General features: G+C 44.6%; 1 protein-coding gene across 2 annotated transcripts in view; it reads left to right on the top strand.

Annotated features, from left to right (window-relative positions):
* Positions 1 to 14,482: 14,482 nt before the first annotated feature.
* The window catches only part of TRPM8 (transient receptor potential cation channel subfamily M member 8), a gene marked incomplete at both ends in the record, with an annotated part of 37,899 nt that continues 32,067 nt past the window's right edge, over positions 14,483 to 20,314 (top strand). The window contains 3 exons of one of the 2 annotated variants that reach the window (XM_080632113.1): positions 14,483 to 14,581; positions 15,832 to 15,905; positions 18,301 to 18,457. In XM_080632113.1, the coding sequence (XP_080488239.1) occupies positions 14,483 to 14,581; positions 15,832 to 15,905; positions 18,301 to 18,457 (330 nt within the window). The remainder of the gene's footprint in view (positions 14,582 to 15,831; positions 15,906 to 18,300; positions 18,458 to 20,314) is intronic. The other variant, XM_080632114.1, reaches the window with a different exon arrangement.

Genomic DNA, 20,314 nt, shown 5'->3' with positions numbered 1-20,314 from the left:
GACACTCTTGTTGCTTCACCCCAGTAGGCATCTAAGCACCACGAAGATGGACATTTAATTCCCTTCTGCTCCCTCCCACTCCCAGCAGAATAACGAACAAAATAGGAACAGCAAATAATTCCTCTTCTTTTTCTTGCCTAAGCATGAGGCTACATGACATGGACTTTCGCTTTGGTTGCTTCAGAACACAGCATCACATAGAATTGGAGAATCCCAGCCTGGTTTGTGATGGAAGGGACCTAAAAGCTCAACCAGTTCCAACGCCCTGCCGTGGGCAGGGGCACTGTCCACTAGACCAGATTGCTCCAAGCCCCATCCAACTGGGCCTTGATGGCAGCACCTCACATGATTAAAGGGGTGAATTTCCCTTTTTCTCTGTACTCTACTATTTTTTCCAGAGGGCTCCTTATCTGCTTATCATCTTCAGGTAAGCCCTATGTGTCCTACTCCCCTGCCTCTGAAGTGGGTGGCCTGACGACTGCAGGCTCAGGTTTGAAACATGAAGAAGATTAGGTATCAAATTCCGTTGGTTAATTTGGCATCTCACCTCCATCCCAGTCAGACCCAATGCAGGCTCTGAGGCGATCCAGCCACTCCAGCTTCTAAACTGTGTAGGAACAATGTGGGAGGTGCTGGAGCAATGCAAGGCAGTCTGTGTGGAAAGCTGTTTTCAGCTTGATATTCAGTGGTATTTGCCACCCAAGAGAAGGTGGAGCAGCAATTAGGTCCATTTTTGTTACTCTCTTTCCAATTCTGTAAGAGGGGATTTGGGAAAAGCAATTGCAGGACATAAGCGAAGGTTTTCTGAGAGATAAGGGAGGGAACTGCGCATAGGGAAGATGTGTGCCTGGGGGACAGCAGGCTTGTACGACTGAGTGGCTGATGCAGCACTACCTCCATAGGTGTCTTCCTGGTGCTTGCACAGTGTGGTGCTCTATGCTTAGCTAGGAATATACACAGGGAATGGCAGCTCTTTTCATCCTGGGCTTTCATGGCATCCTGCACTTTAGGTGGTACACACTGAAAAGCCAGGCAACTCCCTCCTTGATGAACGTAGCTTATGTGTCTGGGAGCTGGTGTTTCTCTTCCCAGCTATCTGCTGTGCTTATGTAGGCCCACAAGATGTATTCTCACCTCTTTGTCGATATGATGGAGACACCAAGTCTGTCTGCATGGTTTGTGGCTCTGTGTTTTATACTTTACTGATTTTGTTTGGACACTAGGGAGGAAGGTTGTCTTCCTCAGCCCCATGAAGAGTTGGTGTGGCTCTGTGGGAGGGAGCATGTGTGGAGAGGAGCCACCCAGAGCTCAGAGGGGATGGACACAGGGCCTCCTTCCCATGACTTGGGAAGGCTTCAGGAGGGAAGGGCAGGGGCTTCAAAGGCATTCACCCAAGCCCAGCATCACAAGACATTTTAGAGAGACTCAAGGCCATGGAATTTATTACTCAGAGTACTGGAGTTGGAGAGATGGTAACCCCATTGTGAGTGAGGAGAGAGACTTCTCTGTAAACATTCTTTTTATTCCAACTCATCCTGTCTCCTCTAGTTAGTCCTGTAGCAATTCTAGATCATACTTCGGTAATACCATTTTTTTTTCTTGCATGTTTCAATATTTAAACCAAAGAATAACCTAGGCAATCCCATCATGAACCATCATGTTGCCAGCATGATGGTCAGCAGGCACCTTTATCTCTCAAGTGAGGGCATTTGAGGCACTTAGAATATGAGGGTTTGTCATTAGTGCTGTGAAAAGGATACACATTCTCACTCTGGGAAGCTCAGGATTTGTTGACATGAACAGTAATTTACTCTAGACTGGCTTCAGGCATCATTCAAGTCTTTAATTTCATCACTTCATGTTCAGATACATGCCTGGCTTTGTATATACTGCGTAGTCTTCCCTATAGCCAATCTAGCTGCTTCTCCATGCCTTCTGCTTTGTAACCCTCCTTGTACCTGGTTGTGAGTGTACAAGTGTAAACTGTATGATACTGTGGCATGTTCTGATGAAAGGAGGGAATGATTTTCATGGAGATCCCTTTGGGGCAAATATTTCTTCCCTTTATAAGCCTACAGTGAACTGTTGCCTGTGTCATCCATAGCAAAACTACTTAAAAGACAGCTTTGTGCCTACCTGAAGCAGTTGGGTTGTCTTCTGTTTTCATGGTTCAGAGACAATCTTGTCACATAATTACTTGAGTAAAGCAGCATCCCTCCTCTACAGATCTCTGTGGGCTTCTCTGCAGATCCTTTCTCTAGTTGTTTAGAATCATGGAATCAGCTGGGTTGGAAAAGACCTTTAAGATTATTGAGCCCAACCATTACCCTAGCACTGCCAAGCCCACCACTAACCCACGGCACTGAGTGCAAACTGATCTCCCCTCATGGCTGCCCCTCATGATCTCCAGTTCACAGCCACCTCTCATCTGCACCCTCATAGTAGCCCTGCAGTCTGTAGCTGCTGCCCCTACACCTCAAAGCCACCCCTTGTGGCCCATGGCTGCCCCTGTCCCCGTCAGAATCTCCCCTCACAACTGCCCCATCACTTACTTTATTATCTTCTGTCATGGCTGCGCCTCACGCGCCCGCCTCACGCGCCCGCCTCACGCGCCCGCCTCACGCGCCCGCCTCACGCGCCCGCCTCACGCGCCCGCCTCACGCGCCCGCCTCACGCGCCCGCCTCACGCGCCCGCCTCACGCGCCCGCCTCACGCGCCCGCCTCACGCGCCCGCCTCACGCGCCCGCCTCACGCGCCCGCCTCACGCGCCCGCCTCACGCGCCCGCCTCACGCGCCCGCCTCACGCGCCCGCCTCACGCGCCCGCCTCACGCGCCCGCCTCACGCGCCCGCCTCACGCGCCCGCCTCACGCGCCCGCCTCACGCGCCCGCCTCACGCGCCCGCCTCACGCGCCCGCCTCACGCGCCCGCCTCACGCGCCCGCCTCACGCGCCCGCCTCACGCGCCCGCCTCACGCGCCCGCCTCAGTCACAGTCTCTCCTCATCCCTCGCGCGTGCTCCCGTCACTCCTCATGGCTGCCTCTCCTGCCCTCACGATCTCTCCTTGTGACCACCCTCATTTCTCCCCTCATAATCCTCCCTCATGGCTGCCCCTGCTTTCCCCTCATGATCTCCCCTCACCTTTCATGATCACCTCTCCCATTCCTTCATGATCTTTTCTTATCCCTTATGGCCACCTGTCCCGTTCCCTCGAGATCTCTCCTCATACCTGCCCTTTCTGTCCCCTCATCATCTTCCCTCATGGCCACCCCTGCTGTCCCCTCATGTCCCGTTACTGAAGCAGACAGGTCTTTCTGTGTTGTTCGCCATTTGCTTGTGTGACCATGACCACTCACAGTGACTGTGTTTGGATTACAGATACCAGACTATTTTCTGCTCTCCTTTGGATGCTCAGCTAATCCCTTTCATCCAGCAGTTCATCAGTCGGAGTGGATAATAGCCCATGACTGCGCCTCACCATGAAGATGACGCACAACAACAGTGGATGGCAGGTTCGGGTTCTGCATCTGGTTCTGGTATAGAGCGTTTCTGGTAGCTGAAACACTGAAGACTTAACTGACTTTCACGTGTTTTGCCCATCTGAGCACCTTGTCTGATGTGCTGATATCCAGGGAGATCTGTAAGTATGTTAGCTGTATTTCAGCATCATCCAAAGTATAGTTCTGAAGACTTGGTTTGAAACTGAGCTTTAGACACGTGTATTTGGGAGGGCTTGGGTGAGTGATTTAATGGCGACACTGCTTTTTGAGAGAGAAACCTTGAAAGTTTGTAACTTATCCATGGTGGTTATGTATATTTCTAATAGCAGCATCTCCTCCTTGACATCTGAGATAGAATCATAGAACAGGTGGGGCTGGAAGGGACCTTAAAGCTCAACCAGTCCTAGCCCCGTGCCGTGGGCAGAGACACTTTCCACTAGAGCAGGTTGCCTGCTGATCTGGGCTGGAGAAAGGCAGGATTTAATGCTATAGCATATACTTCTTTTGGCTAAATCAATGGTGCTGTTGGGAGTCTGGTCAGCCTTACAGTTCTGATGACTGGCGCAAGTCTGTAGAGCAGCTTATGGGCTCTGTGAGGGGAGGAACTGGTCTTTCTGGCCATGGAAATCCAATGCCGGCCTCTCCCATTTCTCTTTTGCCAGAGTGTCTCTTTTCCTGTGTTCATGTTGATTAAACCCCGTGTCTATGCACACTTGCTCTTGGTTTTCCTCCATTGCCCTTTAAACTGTGTCAGTTAGACATATTGGAAAGGAAATTTCCATGACCGACAGCAGGGCAGCAGGTAAGAGGGATGTTGGGGCTCACTGCTGGGAAGGGAGCAGAGTAGCATGTATGGAGTGGATTTGGGTAACAAAAAACATCAGTGCATGTCCTGCTGTGCTGTTGCTTTAGAGACTGACCTGATTCTCAGATACCAAGTGTTAAGCACCTTTCACCATTTAACCTCACCTTCTGTGTGATGGAAAATTACTGCCTTCATGTTCTCTCTTTGTCCTGTTGTAATACTAAATACTCTCCGAAAGATGCTTATCCATGCTGTTAATGTGTAGTAATGGGATTGCTATTTTAAAAATCGATACAAATATCACACTAAAAAAGAAAGGCTCCTCAATGAGGCTGTCAGAGAGTTGTTTTAATAGATCTGACATTTGAGACACTTCCCCTAAAAGTACTCTTCCAGTTTCAAATTGCTTGCTAAATGTTGCTGCTTGCAGACTCCAGGCTTGCTAATACAAGTTGTCAGAGTGAAAACCTCTCTCTGCAGTTTCAGAGGAGCTGGGAGTCAGAAATGTTTTCATTATTGTTTCAATTGATTAAGAACTTGTTCTCTCACAAATTAGGGAGCGGCAGCTCTAAGCCCATACTTGATTTTTTTCTGGTTTCAGCCCATCTGGAAGGTTAGAGAAGCTGGAGAGTTGAAGATGATGTGAAAGTTTAAGATGGCTCTTCTTAATACTGCCGCTTACAGTGTGAAAAGCTGAATTATGCTGACTTGATTGAAGCTGTTTTTCGGATGCTAAAAACTTGCTAGCAGATGGTATATGCATTGATAATGAAGGTATCTGAAGTTGTCTTTAATATCCTTTTCATATTTTAACAGTGATTCTTACAGCTTTGTGTAGAATTGTCTCAGTGGTCCTCGTCTGTCAGTGTACTCACAGCCTTCACCAAATTCAGGGCCAGGTCTTTGGGATGTGTATGTTCTGGTGAGTGTCTGAGACCAAAAATACGTTACCAGTGCCAATAGCTTGAAGACTTGCAAATCATAGAATCAAAAAGGTTGGAAAAGACCTTTAAGATCATAGAATTCCAGACTGGTTTGGGTTCCAAGGGACCTTAAAGCTCATCCAGTTCCAATCCCCTGCCACAGGCAGGGACACCTTCCACTAGATCGGGTTGCTGCAAGCCTGGTCCAGAACTGGTACTTTGCAATCTCTGGTTTTGGTATTCACCATGTATTAGGAACCACAGTGATTTCTACAGAATTGAGTAAACACGCATTTAAAACCTCACTCTGGTTTAAAGAGCTCAGAACTTCAGCTTTGCCCTATTTACATTTAAAGTATTTTTGAGTTCACAGACTTAGTGTGGTGTTTAATAGTCTGGAAGTTAGCTTGAAATAAAATGGTTTCTTTACCTATAGGCCAAGTCTAAAGACCTTGCCCTCATCAATTGGTGTGACTGGCCAGGTTTGTGCATGGTTTAATTCATTGTTCTTCTGCCTTTGCTTGCCCTCCCTGTCCATCACTGCCTCAGTGCTGCTGGTAATTCTCTTCCTCTCTGGTCATTCCTAGTTTAAAGCTCTCTTTACCAGTTCCCCCAAGCTACTGGGAAACTGGTGTCCTATGGTCATAGAAACTAAAATCAACACCAGCCAACATCAACCTTACAACCACTTGCAGACCTGCAAATCAGTGCCTTTCTCCTCATGCCGTTTCTCCTCACCAGCAAGACTGAAGAGAAGAACGTGGCCCAGGTCCCCATGGCCCTGAGCTTCCTCCAGAGCTGTATAGTTAGGTGGCCCAGATCCTTGGCTTGAAGGCATTTCTGACTCCTCTTCAACTTTGAGGGTGATGAACCTTTTCTGTTAAAACCTGTTCCAGTTGTAGAAGTAACTACAATTGTAAGAAATGTTAGGAGAGTGTCAAAAGAAACTGCATTGTCCCCAAGAACAGAGTTGACAAAAGTCCCCATGTTGGATTTTTAATGCTGGGGATGAAGTGAAGGTAATGTTTGGCTTTTTTTCAGCTCTCATTTTGGTCACCATGTTGCCTTTTTCAGTGTTATGGCTGTATTGTGAAAGTGCTTTTTTCATGGTGTGCTTTCAGCTGGGTCCAAGGTTGATGGCAGCACAGAAGCCAGAGATGTTCTAGCTTCACTGAAGGTTGCTTACGGACCAGGATAGCACACTTAAACCTACTAGCTGTTCTTAGGAGTAAACCTTTGGTCCTCAGACTTCATGTGGTCTTTATCCTTGTGAATAATAGTGTCATGGAGAAAATGAGTGAATGCTTTGTACTGGCAACTTGCTGAGGATGTGCTAGAAGAGAGGCAAGTGTGGCCAGAATTACCAGCCCTGCCAGAAATGTGTACTGTGTGCAATGCTATTGCATTCTAGAGAGACATTTACTGCCAGAATTGAGGTTGTATGTTCAGAGTGGGCAAGGAGGGAGAGTAAGAGGGGGTTCCTTCCCCTTTTTGCAGCTAGAGACACTGTTTTTGGTGGAAGAGGTGCTTTGTATTCTAATCCACTTCTGCTCAGGAAGTGCAAGGAATGTCTCAGAAGCACTCCAGAGGTTTAACTACAGACTATGCTTCACCTTTGTGCCTGACCTTGGGCTTATGCTGCTCTTCCCCTTGAAGTCTACTAAAGTCCCCAGACACCCAGCTCCTTATGGTCTTGGGAAAGCAATGAAATGTGTAAGTGAGAGGATCAAATTCATGGTTTACTCTAAATTGCTTCTCTTTCATTTTAATGCTGCATGATGGACATAAAATCAAATTTAGAAGCCACCCCTATGAAGAATAGACTGCTCAGGGGTTTTAAGCACACAGGCTTGACAGCAGCAGCTGATTAATAATTAATTAATGCCCAATGAAAGAAATATACCTTTGCTAATCTGTAATTACTTGGAAGCTTCTTCATACATTCTCCATGAGATTCTTTTCCTTGTAAGACTCTGGGAAAAGTATATTTAGTGTTTGTTTGCTCTGTTTTGCAGCGGATATTGCCTGAAACAGTGTCTTAATCAGTCTGACCTCAGCCTCCAGGGGATTGTTTTCCATTGACTGTATCTCTTCCTCCTCGCCTCTCTCTGTGTGCTGCAGTTCTTGATAGTGCTGCTATGTTTGAGGCTAAGAGTGTGTTTGTGTCTCTCTTTTGAGGGGGAAGCTGATCTAAAGTGTCCTAAGCTTTTAATTCCTCTCTTCACCCCTCTTCAGTTTCGAAGCTTGAACTTTTCCATCCATGAGCACTTTGTCAGAACACTTCCATCAAATGAAGTGCATAAAAGCCTGAGGTGCACAATTGCTCTAGTCACTGAGCATTCAGAAGCTGCAAATTGCATAATTATTTTTAGTGGCTTTCGTTTCTTTTTAAAGCTTTTACAGAAAGAATGTGCCAGTGTTCTGTTCAGACCTATTAATATTTCACACCAAAATGCACTTTTAAAGCTTTCTGGGCTAATATGCTTCTCAGAATGACTTCACCCGTTGTTCTCCAAATGCTGTGTGCTTTCACACTGAAGTACAAGCGTCTGCATTTAGGAATAGAAGTTGTTAAAAAGGTTTTTAAATGCATGTGAAGCAGCAGGTAAGAAGGGAGGATAGGACCAAACTTCCTGCTCTGTCATAATCAGCTTTCAAGGTTCCCTAACTCTAGGTTTCTGTATCTGTGCAAGGTGGTAGTTAGGTTTGAATAGGAGTCTGTCCTCTCTAAGCGAGACTAGCTGGGTACTCAGGATAATAGAGGTATTTCTAATAGGTTTGGGCTGTCAGTAATCCCTACAAATAAAATATCTGTAAATGCCAAAATATTGCCATTTTGCACTAGGTTATGTTCTCCATAGGGTGCCTGGTGGTGTGTCATTGTAGACTTGATGGGATATTCTGTTATATACCTTGGAAAGGCAAATGGCTGAAAATAACTACATTTTTTTCAGTAATTCATGTTAAATCCCTGTGACTTGAGCAGCCAGCTGGACATGTGCCATTCTACAGGGTTTGCCAATCAAAATGAGTAAGAATCTCTGGAGCTGGGTATCTTTTATGAAACTTTAACTCCAGCGGCACACTTGTCCTCCTGAATACAGGAAGAAATGAGTAACCAGAAAGTGGTGCCTGTAAAGAACTGTGTCTCTTGAGCAGGTCTCTCCACAGAGAAGTGCTCCTTAGGCCTTGCCAACACTCCTAAAGCTCAAAATCAGCTCTATCTGTGGTTTTGTTGCCAAAGTTGTACTGGAATGGGCCTTATCACACCTTTGCTTCAGGCAGGACTGTGGTGTAGTTTGGTTGACCTTTCTTGCAAAGAAAAATACCTTCTGCAGCTCCTCATTTTATATATAATATAAATATATGTAAATATAACCCTAAAGTTAAGCCAACAGATTGCCTGTATTATCTGAAAGGAAAGAAACTTGCAGTGGCTAGTGGCATCTTAGCAGTCTACACACACAGAAACAGGAGTCAGATCTCCATTTCTTTGCTAAAAAACAAAAGGGGAGGAGGGAAGAAGAGGAGGAGACATCTGTCCTTGTCCTTGATTTGAAGAGTCTCCTCTGCTTTATTTCAGTGCTTTTGTGGGTTGCTTCTCCTTAGCCAGAGCTGGGAAATGATAAAAGCCACAAGAAGGGAACTTCTCAGCTTTGCTGAGAACAGTTGGGCATGTAAGGAGCCAGGTGAGGTAGAGAGCTAAAGGGCATGGAGCTGAAATGGCAGCTAATGAGCTTTATCTCTCACCAGGTTTATTGTGCTCATGCTAATTGCATTCAAGGTGCTTTTGAGGGTAAGAAGTGCTGAAGTATTGTCTCACAGTTCCCATTTAATAACTTTCATTGCTTTCTCCTCCTCCTCTTCTAATGTTGTTGAGAAATTCAGTGTCTAAGCTGGAAACGTGGTGTTTCTTTGTTCTCCCCAGTGGTTATAAATCCAAAATCACAACGTAAAAAGGGTGAGGAGCCATGTGAGCTGTTACCTCTGCTCAAGGTGAGTTTCTGCAGTTTGGATATAAAGGGGAAAAGCTGGTCATTATAGCAAGCAATTAAAGAGGGTACAGAAGGCAGGTCATACACAGTAAATGAGCTTTTACACACAACTGCATCAGGGTCTGCTTCTGGCTTTGCTTCTGTTCCCAGGTTGCAGCCAAAGCAAACTAAATCCAGAGGGATTTCTGTGCTAGAAATGTTCTTTGTGAATCTCCATGTAAGGTTTTGGTTTAGCTTCTGTAGTTAGGAAGTACCCTGGCTGTTCCACAACAGGATCTGGCATTTTGTTCTTCCTGGTGGTCCGCTGGGAGAACTTAGACTAGGGAAGAATCATGCAAATACAGATATGGATATGGCAAGGTAATGCGAGGGGATTTTTTTGCTGGTTATCCTCTTAGATGTCCTGGCCCACTGGCTGCATGCTGGGAACACATTCCTATATGCATCATTCCCTCCACCTGGTTTCCAAGGGGAGGAAAGTCTGGACCTGGGTGGTTGGAAGCAGGAAAGTGCATGGCACCAAGTTCTTTAGTCTGGATGTTCTGGGGTCATGCTTTGGAAAGCACTTGTGCAGTTCAGTAACACCCCTGATTCCAAGAAATAGCACGGCGAACTTTTGACCATCAGCAGAAACTCAAACCACATCAGCTTGTTTTTGATGGCTGCGTTTTCAACAGCAGATCTTTAATTCCAACACGTTTGTTTTGGCTTGGGTGTTATTCCTTTCCTCTTGCTCTGGAATTGTTTATGGATCAGGAGCTTCTGCCCTCAAGAGCCACATGTATTTTCTCCTTACATGCTCTTCCACTGCAGTGCAAACTAAAGTAGGACTGAGGGGGTTCTTGAGCTGGTGAGGTGGTGATATATGCCCAAAGAGGGAGATTGAAATGATGTAGAAGGTTCTCCAGCAAGAGGTCTGCTTTCTGCAATGAGAGAGGACAAGGAACAGTCTGGCTCTCCAAGGAGTCAGTGTGAATATCATCTAACAGATATTACTCTTACTAAAGCGAATAGCTTTTATCTAAAGGCAGAAGATAACCAGATTACTTTGCACTGATGAGTGTCAAGCAAGAAACTACGGAACAGAGAGTAAAGTTTTTTTATTGGGTCAAAATATCAATTGTAAAACCCTATTTTGCAACCACCACTGTTTCAACCACCTCGTATTAAATTAGATTAATAGGTGTTGATTTTAGAACTGTTTCACTATCTTCTGATACATTAAAACCTAATCATTTATTCCCACAGGCATTTTCTTATACTTCTGGCTTTTTAATAGTGTTGTTGATTGCCTAAATTAGCTGCATTATCATTACCCTTTCCTGTGGTACGCTGGCAGCGTTGCTATGCTCTTCCCAATCACCTGCAACTGTTATTTCCTGCACCCTGGTGCAATTATGCCTGGCTTAACTGGTGGATAATCCTGCCATTGCTTGCTCTGGTGCGTTGTCTCTTCCTCCCTGCCCTCCCCTGAAAGGAAAGCATGACACTAAAAAAGGAGGGGCTTTGCAAGCTGATCTATATCAAACCCTTCCTCTTTGAGTCATGATTTCAGTAGGACTGCAGGGGCATTTTCTGGAGACTTTGGTAAGTGCTCCACTGTGCTATGTTCTCAGGCACTGATTTCTGTACTTAGGAATAGATACTTTTGAGATGCTGGAATTGAGGTAGCTGTGCATCTGAAGTTGGGCAGCATCCTTGTCTTTTTGGGAGCTTTCACATAAAGCCAGTTGCTAGAATTGTGTTAATGCAAATAGTGATTAGATTTATCTGAAAGCTTTCTGAGGATGGGAACTGCTATTGCTTTTCAGTTGCGGCCAACTTGTTAAAAGCCTAGTTATTAAGGTGTCTTTAGAACTAGTTATTTTTTGTCACTTCTTTGCTTTTTTCTAGTCATCTCCAAGCTGCAGACTTCCTTGGGGATATGCTCCTTCAACTGCTGTGGAAGTCATAGTATTAGTCTTATACCTTAGAGGACTGTTCTGGTGTTTATTTAATGGTTATTACTCTCAAATTGTGTTAGCTTAAAGTCATGCTTTAATGCACTTGTCTGTGCTTTATAAATGTCTTTGTATATATTTAACAGGTTGGAAATGCAATAGAAAATGAACTGTGTTTGCCTGTTACATAAACTACTGCTGTGTTACATCTTTTTAAGTATGGGACTGCTGTGCTATTTCTAACACTCATGGGGTTCATGAGCTTTGCTCACAAACATCAGCTGAACACTGTGGTATCAATGCAGCTCTTAAGAACTTATACTGAAGTTTAAGGCCAGGATTTTTAGGGTTCCTTTGCACTCTTGCTGACTGCTGCAGTTATAGCAACTATCAATTACTTACAAAAACACTGAGGCAAACTTGAAATCCTTTCATATTTGGAATGAATAACTCCTTGTTTCCTTTTAATCTTCTCTCTGTACAGTTATGTCCATGGTGACTTGTCTGGTGTTAACTTATTAAACAAATCAACAACTAATGTAAAACCCTGTCAATAAATAAGCTTCTTAGATCTAGACCGAAAGATATTACCCTTATGTTGAATTACAGCTTTAAAAACCTCTTTACACCAAACCTCAATCTTATGAAATGATAAGAATTGCTTTCTGGGTTAAGAAATAATCTCTCAATGCACAGCTGCCAGTCTTAGTGAAATAAGTGATGTGGTAGAGGGAGTGCCTGTGAGGTTTTGCTTTGTTTTAAAGAACCTGGTGGGTTTAGGGACAATAGTCTCTCAGCATCACCTTAGTTGTTACCAAAGTTAGCACTTCACAAGTGCAGGATGATTTCTTTGTTGCTGGAGCCATCTAAATTCCTCTAGCAGTGTGTCCTTGTAGAAGAGAAACTCCTTCTCTGCAGTTCCATGATCCTTGCTTGTCAGTTTGAAGCCTCTGCATATGTGTGTGGCTTCCCCCTTTTCCTTAGTGTGTGCTATTTGACAAGCCTTCCACATCAGATAACCTCCCTGGAATAAACATTCCCACCTTTCCCATATGCTTACCAGTTAATGTGATCGACTAGGTTAGGGTCTGCTCGCTCCCTCCTTTACTGTCTGTCAGGTTTTCCTTTCTGCATGTTCTTGTTTGTGGCTTCCTTCTTTTCTTAACCCTTTTTCCATTGAAAAGCCCCTTGTGCAGATGCCCATGCAGGAACATTTGCTTTCTCCTTCCACAGACTCTTGCAATTCTTGAGTAAATAAAGAAATGCTTCTTTTCTGAAGCAGGGCATGACCAGGCTGGTAGCCTCTTTGGACGTCATTTTGTTCTTGTGTTCTGCTGATAATGAGCTGCTTTAGTGAGCTTCCTACAAAGTCTTCTTCTGAATCTGGTGCAAAGCTTGTCAGACTTTTGTCCTTGCTCTGAAGATAGGATATGATGGAGTTAGTAATGCAAAGGAGATCACAAACTTCAAAGCAGGAGATTGCTTTATTTCCTGCTGCAGCTTCTATTTGAGAAGCAGTGTACCAACTTTCTGCAGTGCTAAAAGAGGAAATAGCTATGGTGGGGGCCTGTGGAAGGTGGTGTGGTGCTTAGAAGCTCAAGGTGCCCATGAAGTCCACATGGAACGTAACCAAATAGCCAGACCGTGTACCTGGTATTTGGGTTTGTGCCTGAATCACACTATTACATGATTCTCACATGGCATGCAGGCTAGCTCAGTATTGTCTTGGGAGGCCCGAGATGAGATTTGCAACTGCTGCCACACTGGTGCTGATACAGACCAGGATGCTGGTGGCTTCTTGGTTGCCTGGGCACAAGCTGCTCCTGTTCAGCTCCATCAGTCAGCACCCCCAGCTCCTTTTCCATGAGCAGTTTCCAGCCGCTCTTCCCCAAGCATGGAGCATTGCAGAAGGTTGTTGTGGCCCAAGCGCAGGACCCGACACTTTGCTTTGTTGAACCTCATCCTGTTGGCCACAGCCATGATGAAATACATTTTCCAGACTTTTGCCTTTTCTTGGGTTTAAGTCATTCCTGTTGCATGCTGAAGGTGGGAAAGAAAAAGAAGGCTTTTTCCATGCTCTTCCATTACTTAGCAGTGGGAGAGTGATTGTGATCCCAAGCGTGCTGAAGAATGTGGGGGTAGTAGCTGTGGACTTCTACCATGCACAGTGAGCAACACTGAGTCAGTTGTGTTCCACCTCAAAATGAAGTGTTTTTAAGATAGCTGTGAAGTAGAAATGTACATTTTTGTTGTGGAAAATTGCCTTTTCTTTCTTGCTTTAGGGCTTGCTCATATAATACTCCATCATTCCATTTATGACTACAGCTTCCCACTGCTTGTGCCATCCCTATTTTGTCAAGTGCCCTAAGTAAATTGTTTCACACTCACTAGTTTTTGGATCTTAGAAACTATGTATTTATACAGGGATGCTTCATCAGAGCTGGGGAGTGTAATGTGTGTTCCTGTGTCTGAGAGGGACAGGAGCCATAGAGGAGCAGGACCACCTGAGAGGCAAGCCCAGGGAAAGGGAAAAGGAGAGAGAACAGTTTTGGGAAGAGAAGTAGGATTTGAGGTCACCATGTTAGCTGGCTGCCAGCCTTCCTTTCAGAACAAGACCTTTTCCAGTGCTCACAAAGTAACATGAAGGGAACTGAAGTATTTGCTGCTAGCATAAGTAAGATTTTGTTCTGTGTTTCGGTGCAGATGAAGGGATGCTCCTTCAAAGGCACTGTGGTCAGTCCAGTGTCTGCTCTCAAGGGTAATGAAGTGTTGTAACATCTTAAATTTTTGGATCCAATAAACTTAAAATCCACTTATTCTTCAGATCACACACATTGACTATCCTTGGTAGAGGAGTAGCCCTGAAGGATCAGTGTTCAGGTGCTGCAGCTACTGTAAGCTTCTGGTGTACTGACAGGCCACATGAGCTGCAGTTTGCTTTCTCTGTGATGGATCTGTTTCTCCTTAACATCCCCTTTAGTTTGTAAATATACTACATTAGGGATTGCTTATTGTATATGAATACTGAATAGTGAGCATGCCCATCAGAAGGGAAGGCGAGTTGAGATATGGCAATGAATTGAATAAGATATGTTCCTTTCTCAAAGCATGTTGACTTGGAGTTCTTTTTCATGCAAGGAAAGAAAGAGTAAAGTGTCTTTGTAGTGTGAAAGAAGAGAAAATATTTTCTCTGAATGTTAGTTTCACCTTTTAGGGATCAATACCCTTTCTCATTCTTTATGCTGGATTCAAATTAACCTCTCCTTTGCCTTCCTAGGGTACTGGTACCTCTCCCCCTCCGCTGTGGTCTTTCACGTCTCGATGAGCACCATGCGGCACCGAAGAAATGGCAATTTTGAGAGCTCCAGACTCCTTTATTCCAGCATGTCTCGCAGCATTGATGTGTCCTGCAGTGACGCTGTGAGTAGCTGCTCCATCCTTGATAAGTTTGCCTGTTGTCTTTGGAGTGAGCCATGGTCCTTTATGAACTGGGTCATGTCAGAAGGAAGAGGGTTGATTTGTCAGTTTTCCCTTTATGGAGAAATCTTCCTAGCCAGTGACCCTGCAGCAGTAGCACTGGTGCTTTGTTAACATGGTTAAAGCCTAAGATGCATTGCATTCCTTTTTGATCCCTGTAACTCTTATGTACATTCTTAGTCACTTCTGTTTTTCAATTCCTTTTCCTATTTCAGAGACAAATCCTCTCATCCCAAAATCTCTATAAAGAATCCCCCAACCTCTTCATGCAACTTGATGGCAAAGGCAGACAACGTATCATTACGTTAAACATCCCTTTCAATCCTCAATGCTTTGCTGATCACAGTGATTGTCTGGCAGTTTTCTTGCTTCTGAAGGCCTAATGACAAGCTCTTAGGTCTTTAGCAAATAGTTCTCCCTCCCTTTTACTTTTCTGGTCTTGCATCATTGTGGCTGCTTATGTTCTTTTCCATTTTCTTTTTGGATTTTATACTTTTAATGCTTTTCTACTTGGAATTGAACTGCTGTTTAACTACAAGGGTTCTGTTGAAATGGGAAACTAACAATAGTTGTATGTCCTCCCTTTTCATCCCAACCTAAATCTGTTCTTCAATACAAAACTCCCAAACCTTTATCATCAAGTGAGAAATCTCTTTTTGCTTTCCTACCTTGCAAAGGACACATTAGGAATGAAATTGCGTTTCCCAAATGTAAAAGCTTCCTCTGTGCTTGCGGAGTTTCCAGGTTAATGGTTAAACAAGCTGGAGAGACTTGGCATTCTACTGAGCTCGCATAAAGCTCCACTTTTAAGTTGTTCAGGTCTCCTGCTGGGGTCTTTTTGTGTTGAATTAAAATAGCTCCTACCCTAGAGGATGTTAAAGTCTACTTCTGTATTTCTTTGGGAAGAAAAAGTGTTGGCCACAGTCTTTAAGCAGTATCTGCATCACTTAACCCCAAAGATACTGGCAGTGCTGTAAGTTATTGCAAACATGGCAGTGCATGCAAATGGGAATGCTCCATAGTCTACAGGGACCTGAATTGTGCCACTGAAGTCAATTAATATATTTTCTATGTGGGTCTTTGGATTAAAAGCTGACATTAAAATAGGCTCTCCAGCAACTCTTAGGGTGTCAAATCTATTCTTCTGGTTTAGGAGCTATTGTAAGTAAATTTTCTCTTTAATTCTTTTCAAGGATTTGGTCAGCTTCATCCAAGAGAACTTTAAGAAGAGAGAATGTGTCTTTTTCACAAAGGACACCAAGTCAATGTAAGCAGATACTCTTATGTTTTACAGGCATGGGGGTGCTGGGAGCTGGGGATGTTTCTGTGATTCTTATAATGATTAATTAGAATTGTATAGTATAATTCTATAGTATCCTGATTATTATAATTCTTATTGCTAAGCGAATGGCAAGCAAACTTCTCAGGGCTTTATGAAGAGGCTGAACCCAGCAATGCAGCCTGACCTCAGGACAACCTCTTTCCTTGCTTGTCTTGTTTGTGTGTGCCTGGGGTATTCTGCAGTCACAGTCAGAAAACCTGGGAGCCTGGTGGTTGGCCGGGCACCCCGGGGTGCTTCTTCTTTCCATACCAGTGATCTCCAAACAATTTTATTGCACAAGCCATCAGTAGCAACTTTCTGAGCATTGCCCCCCCAGTGTGTGTTTATTTATAAGCTAGATACATCTAGTACTGTAATAATACATAATAAACCAGGCACAAACACAGCAATCAAAAAAGGAAGAGAGAAAGACGAAATAAACAATATTTTTAATATTACATTTTTCACGTTTGAACACACCCTCCACTTTGGAGTTCACTGCTCCAGACCCTGGGGTTTGTGTAAAAACTGGAAATAACAGGGTTTGGGGTTAATACACAAGTACCTTGATAGAATCAACCAGGTTGGAAAAGCCCTTTAAGCTCATCCAGTCCAATCGTACCCCAGCACTGCCAAGGCCACCACTAACCCATGGCACTGAGGCCTCGTCTCCACGGTGTGTGAACACTTGCAGGGACGGTGGCTCCAGCCCTGCCCTGGGCAGCCTGTTCCAATGCCTGAGCACCCTTTGGGGAAGGAATTGTTCCTCAGCTCATCTAAACCTGCCCTGGTGCAGCTTGAGGCCATTTCCTCTTGTCCCATCCCTTGTTCCTTGGGAGCAGAGCCCAGCCCCTCCTGGCTCCATCCTCCTCTCAGTCACTTGTAGGGAGCGATCAGGTCCCCCCTGAGCCTTCTCTTCTCCATGTGAACCCCCCAGGTCCCTCAGCCGTTCCCCATCACACTTGAGCTTCAGGCCCTGCACCAGCTCCGCTGCCCTTCTCTGGCCCCGCTCCAGCACCTCAATGTCTCTCTTGTAGTGAGGGTCCCAGAACTGAGCACAGAATTTGAGGTATGGCCTCACCAGTGCCCAGTACAGGAGGACAGTCACTGCCTTGGCCTTGTTGCCACACTGATGCTGATACAGGCCAGGGTGCTGATGGCTTCTTGGCTGCCTGGGTGCAAGCTGCTCCTGTTCAGTTCTATCAATCAGCAGCTGATGCCAGTGCCTCAACACTTTCACAAGGTTCTGCCTAAGATCTGAATTTTCCTGGCTTTCCCTAGTCCTGCACAACTGAAGTCCTAGTTCTTCTTTCTACCTTTGATGCAATTTCAGTGTTGATGAGGAGGGCATTCGTAGTGACTGCATCCCATGCTGTGCATCAGATAAGAAGTGGTGGTGGTGGAAATGTGCTAGAAACACAAACTGCCTGTAAAATCTGCTCAAAGACCTGATTCCCATTGCTTCTTGATTTGAATATGTCTTAGGCATGCTTAGACATCAGTCACGCCCTGAGTTTGCATTGGAAATGATTACTCTGGGTAGTCATCTTAGTGAACTCTTCATACGGATGAGAGCACAAAAAGGGAAAGAAATCATCTGTACCCATTAGGTTAGCAGCAGATTAGGTCACTTCTGATGGTGTCTGATGTTCTGGTTCATGTTCTTCATTTCTATGCAGAGTTGTAGTTTCAGATAAGTAGCTGGTGACCAAACTTTATTTGTGATGAGGAAAAAGGTCATATATGCAAGGCAATCCAGAAGTGTCAGCTCATCTCTCTACACAGCCTGCTTCCTGAGATATGCTCCACTCCATTGTCCAGTGCTATATAGAAGCTGATTATCAGGGGAGGAAGCATGGTTAGGTGCTGATCTCTTAGCTGTTGACTTGTCATGCAGGAAATCCAAGTAGAGTCCCAGGTACCACTGGTTCTGCAGCTCCACCTGCTGCTTGGCTTGAGTTGTGTTGGTACAGCCCTGCTCCCAGACTTTGCACTTCATGTGACTGCTGCTTTAGGCACCCTTTGTTCTACAAGCTCTAGGTTCATTGCAGAATCATAGAATCCTGGAATGGTTTGGGTTGGAAGAGACCTTAAAGCTCATCTGGTTCCAACCCCCTGCTACGGGCAGCGACACCTTCTGCTAGAGCAGATTGCTCCAAGCCCCTGTGTCCAACCTGGCCTTGAGCACTGCCAGGGATGGGCTATAACACTTCTTGGGAATGTCCTCATTAAGCTCAAGCTGTGAAAATGTTCTGTCTTTTGTTAATAAACATGTCAGAACTTGCTTTTGCGTGCTCAGGATGATAACCTGGGGTTCTATGTGTGTTCATTCTTCTTTCAGGGGTAACTTATGTAAATGTGGATACCCTGAAAATCAACACATAGAGGGCACTCAGGTTAATACCAATGAAAAATGGAACTACAAGAAGCACACTAAGGAACTTCCTACTGATGCCTTTGGGGACATTCAGTTTGAAAACATGGGGAAAAGAGGAAAGGTAAGTGGGAGTATCAAGGGTGTATATCAGGCGCTTGTTGGGAGCACTGTATTCAGAGTCCTGAACCCTATCCCAGTGGAACCCCTGAAAAGCAGGGAAGGGGAAGATAAAGTTGATTTTATTCTAATGGGAATGGAAGGTGTTAAGCTACAAAGGAGACAAGCTGCTTTCTCAAGCCCTGAATATAGGTAAGAAAGAATAATTTCTTCTGTTATTTATTTCATAGGCTGGCGATGGGAGGGAAAAGAGGTTCTGTGTTTCCAGGCACAGCAGAAGAATGGGTGGATGAGATGGTTGCTTGCTTTTCCTAGTAGCTGGTTTTATTGCAATTGGCCTGGAATACAATTGTAAAAGTCTTGGGCTAGGTGAATTAATTTACAACTAGATCCATGTCTTGCTGGGACTCTGTACCCTGGTTATGTCAGTGTGTGGTCCCTATCTACATGGAAATGTCATGGTGTTGAAGAGTAACTTAGTACCATTCTACCTATCTTTAGTGGTGAACCTAACAGGATAAGCTGAAGTACCTGAATGATCAAGCTCCTGAGCAAGATACTTTGTTCCTGACTGTTTGAGTTTAACACCATTACAAGGCTGGGGTTTTTGGGGAGCACTGTGCCTTTCCAGTATGGACTAACTTATGCTTTAGAAAGAAAATGATGTGAGGGTGTACACCAGTGCAACTCTTGGGTGAGGAGTATGTGTAACGTGTGTTGCCTTTGAAGGTGCAGCAGGATCCAGGAGATGATAATCATATGGTTTTCGTATCTGTAGGGGATGTAAGACCTCTCTTTGGAGGATCTGTAATGTCCAGTGCAGAAGCTGCACTTACTGCTTACTACTCCATGAAGTCATTATTCATGCTTTGTAATGGCTTTACTATGGTGCAGCATGTCATCCAGTGTCTGCCTACAGAGCTTGTCGACCTATATTCCCTTCTTCCGGCTGTTCTGTGTGTGAATCATTGCAGTCTGTGGATGTACTGTGCTCCTTTCCATACAGTAGTATTTTAGGTCTTGGTCTGGCCATTCTGCAGGATGTTGTGCAGTGCTGGGAAAGGTGTTCCACATCTTTCTATGGTAGTTTTGTTTGGAAGGGCTCTGCAAGGTTTTCTAGCCAAATCTCTTGCTCAGAGGATATCCTCACAGACCATCTTGCTCAGCCCTATAACTGATTGAATACTGTTTCCCAGGGTGGAGATCCTACAATGACAGTATCTTCACTGGGAATCTAAGAGATCAGTGGAACTTCAGAGGTTTTATTCTGCTGAGTTTTTATCTTTTCCTGTGTTTTTCCTTGGTGTGGGGACAGGAGTGGAGGGGTGGGAAGAAGCAAAGAGCTGGCGTTGCTGTTTGTGATGATTTATAGTGGTACTGTGTGAGGAGTCACATGTGGCTGAGCTCATCTGTCTCTTCTAAATGACTGGTATTTACCAGCAGTGCAGCTTGCTTGAGACAATCAAAATAAATGAGGGAAATGAGAACATGCTATGTAAATTAATTGAGTTTGGTTTACGCAAAGTAGCAAAAATGAAGTATTTTGGTGTGAAAAAAGACTGAAAGTTTAGAATCTCGATTAAACCAGATCCAAATACTTCACGTGTTTCTTGATATGTATTTTTTAGTTTCATAGTACTTTGCTGTAGCTGCTGTGTACCTTTACTGAAAGGAGAAATAGCTCTCTCTATTGCCACTTTTCAGAGTTCTGAAAGCTTCAATGTTCTTTCCTTAGGCTGTGTTCCTCTTCCCACATTGCAGATCAGTTTGCTCATAGTTGTTTCAGGAGGACCCTCAAGGTCCTTATGCATGTTTCAAAGCATACTTTGTTCAAATACCGCATATAAGTCTCCTAATCTAT

The sequence above is a fragment of the Psittacula echo genome, assembly GCF_963264785.1.
Source record: "Psittacula echo genome assembly, chromosome: 20".
NCBI classification, from domain to species: Eukaryota; Metazoa; Chordata; class Aves; order Psittaciformes; family Psittacidae; genus Psittacula; species Psittacula echo.
The sequence above is the reverse complement of the archived record's forward strand: the minus strand, read 5'-3'. Positions and strand labels throughout refer to the sequence as shown.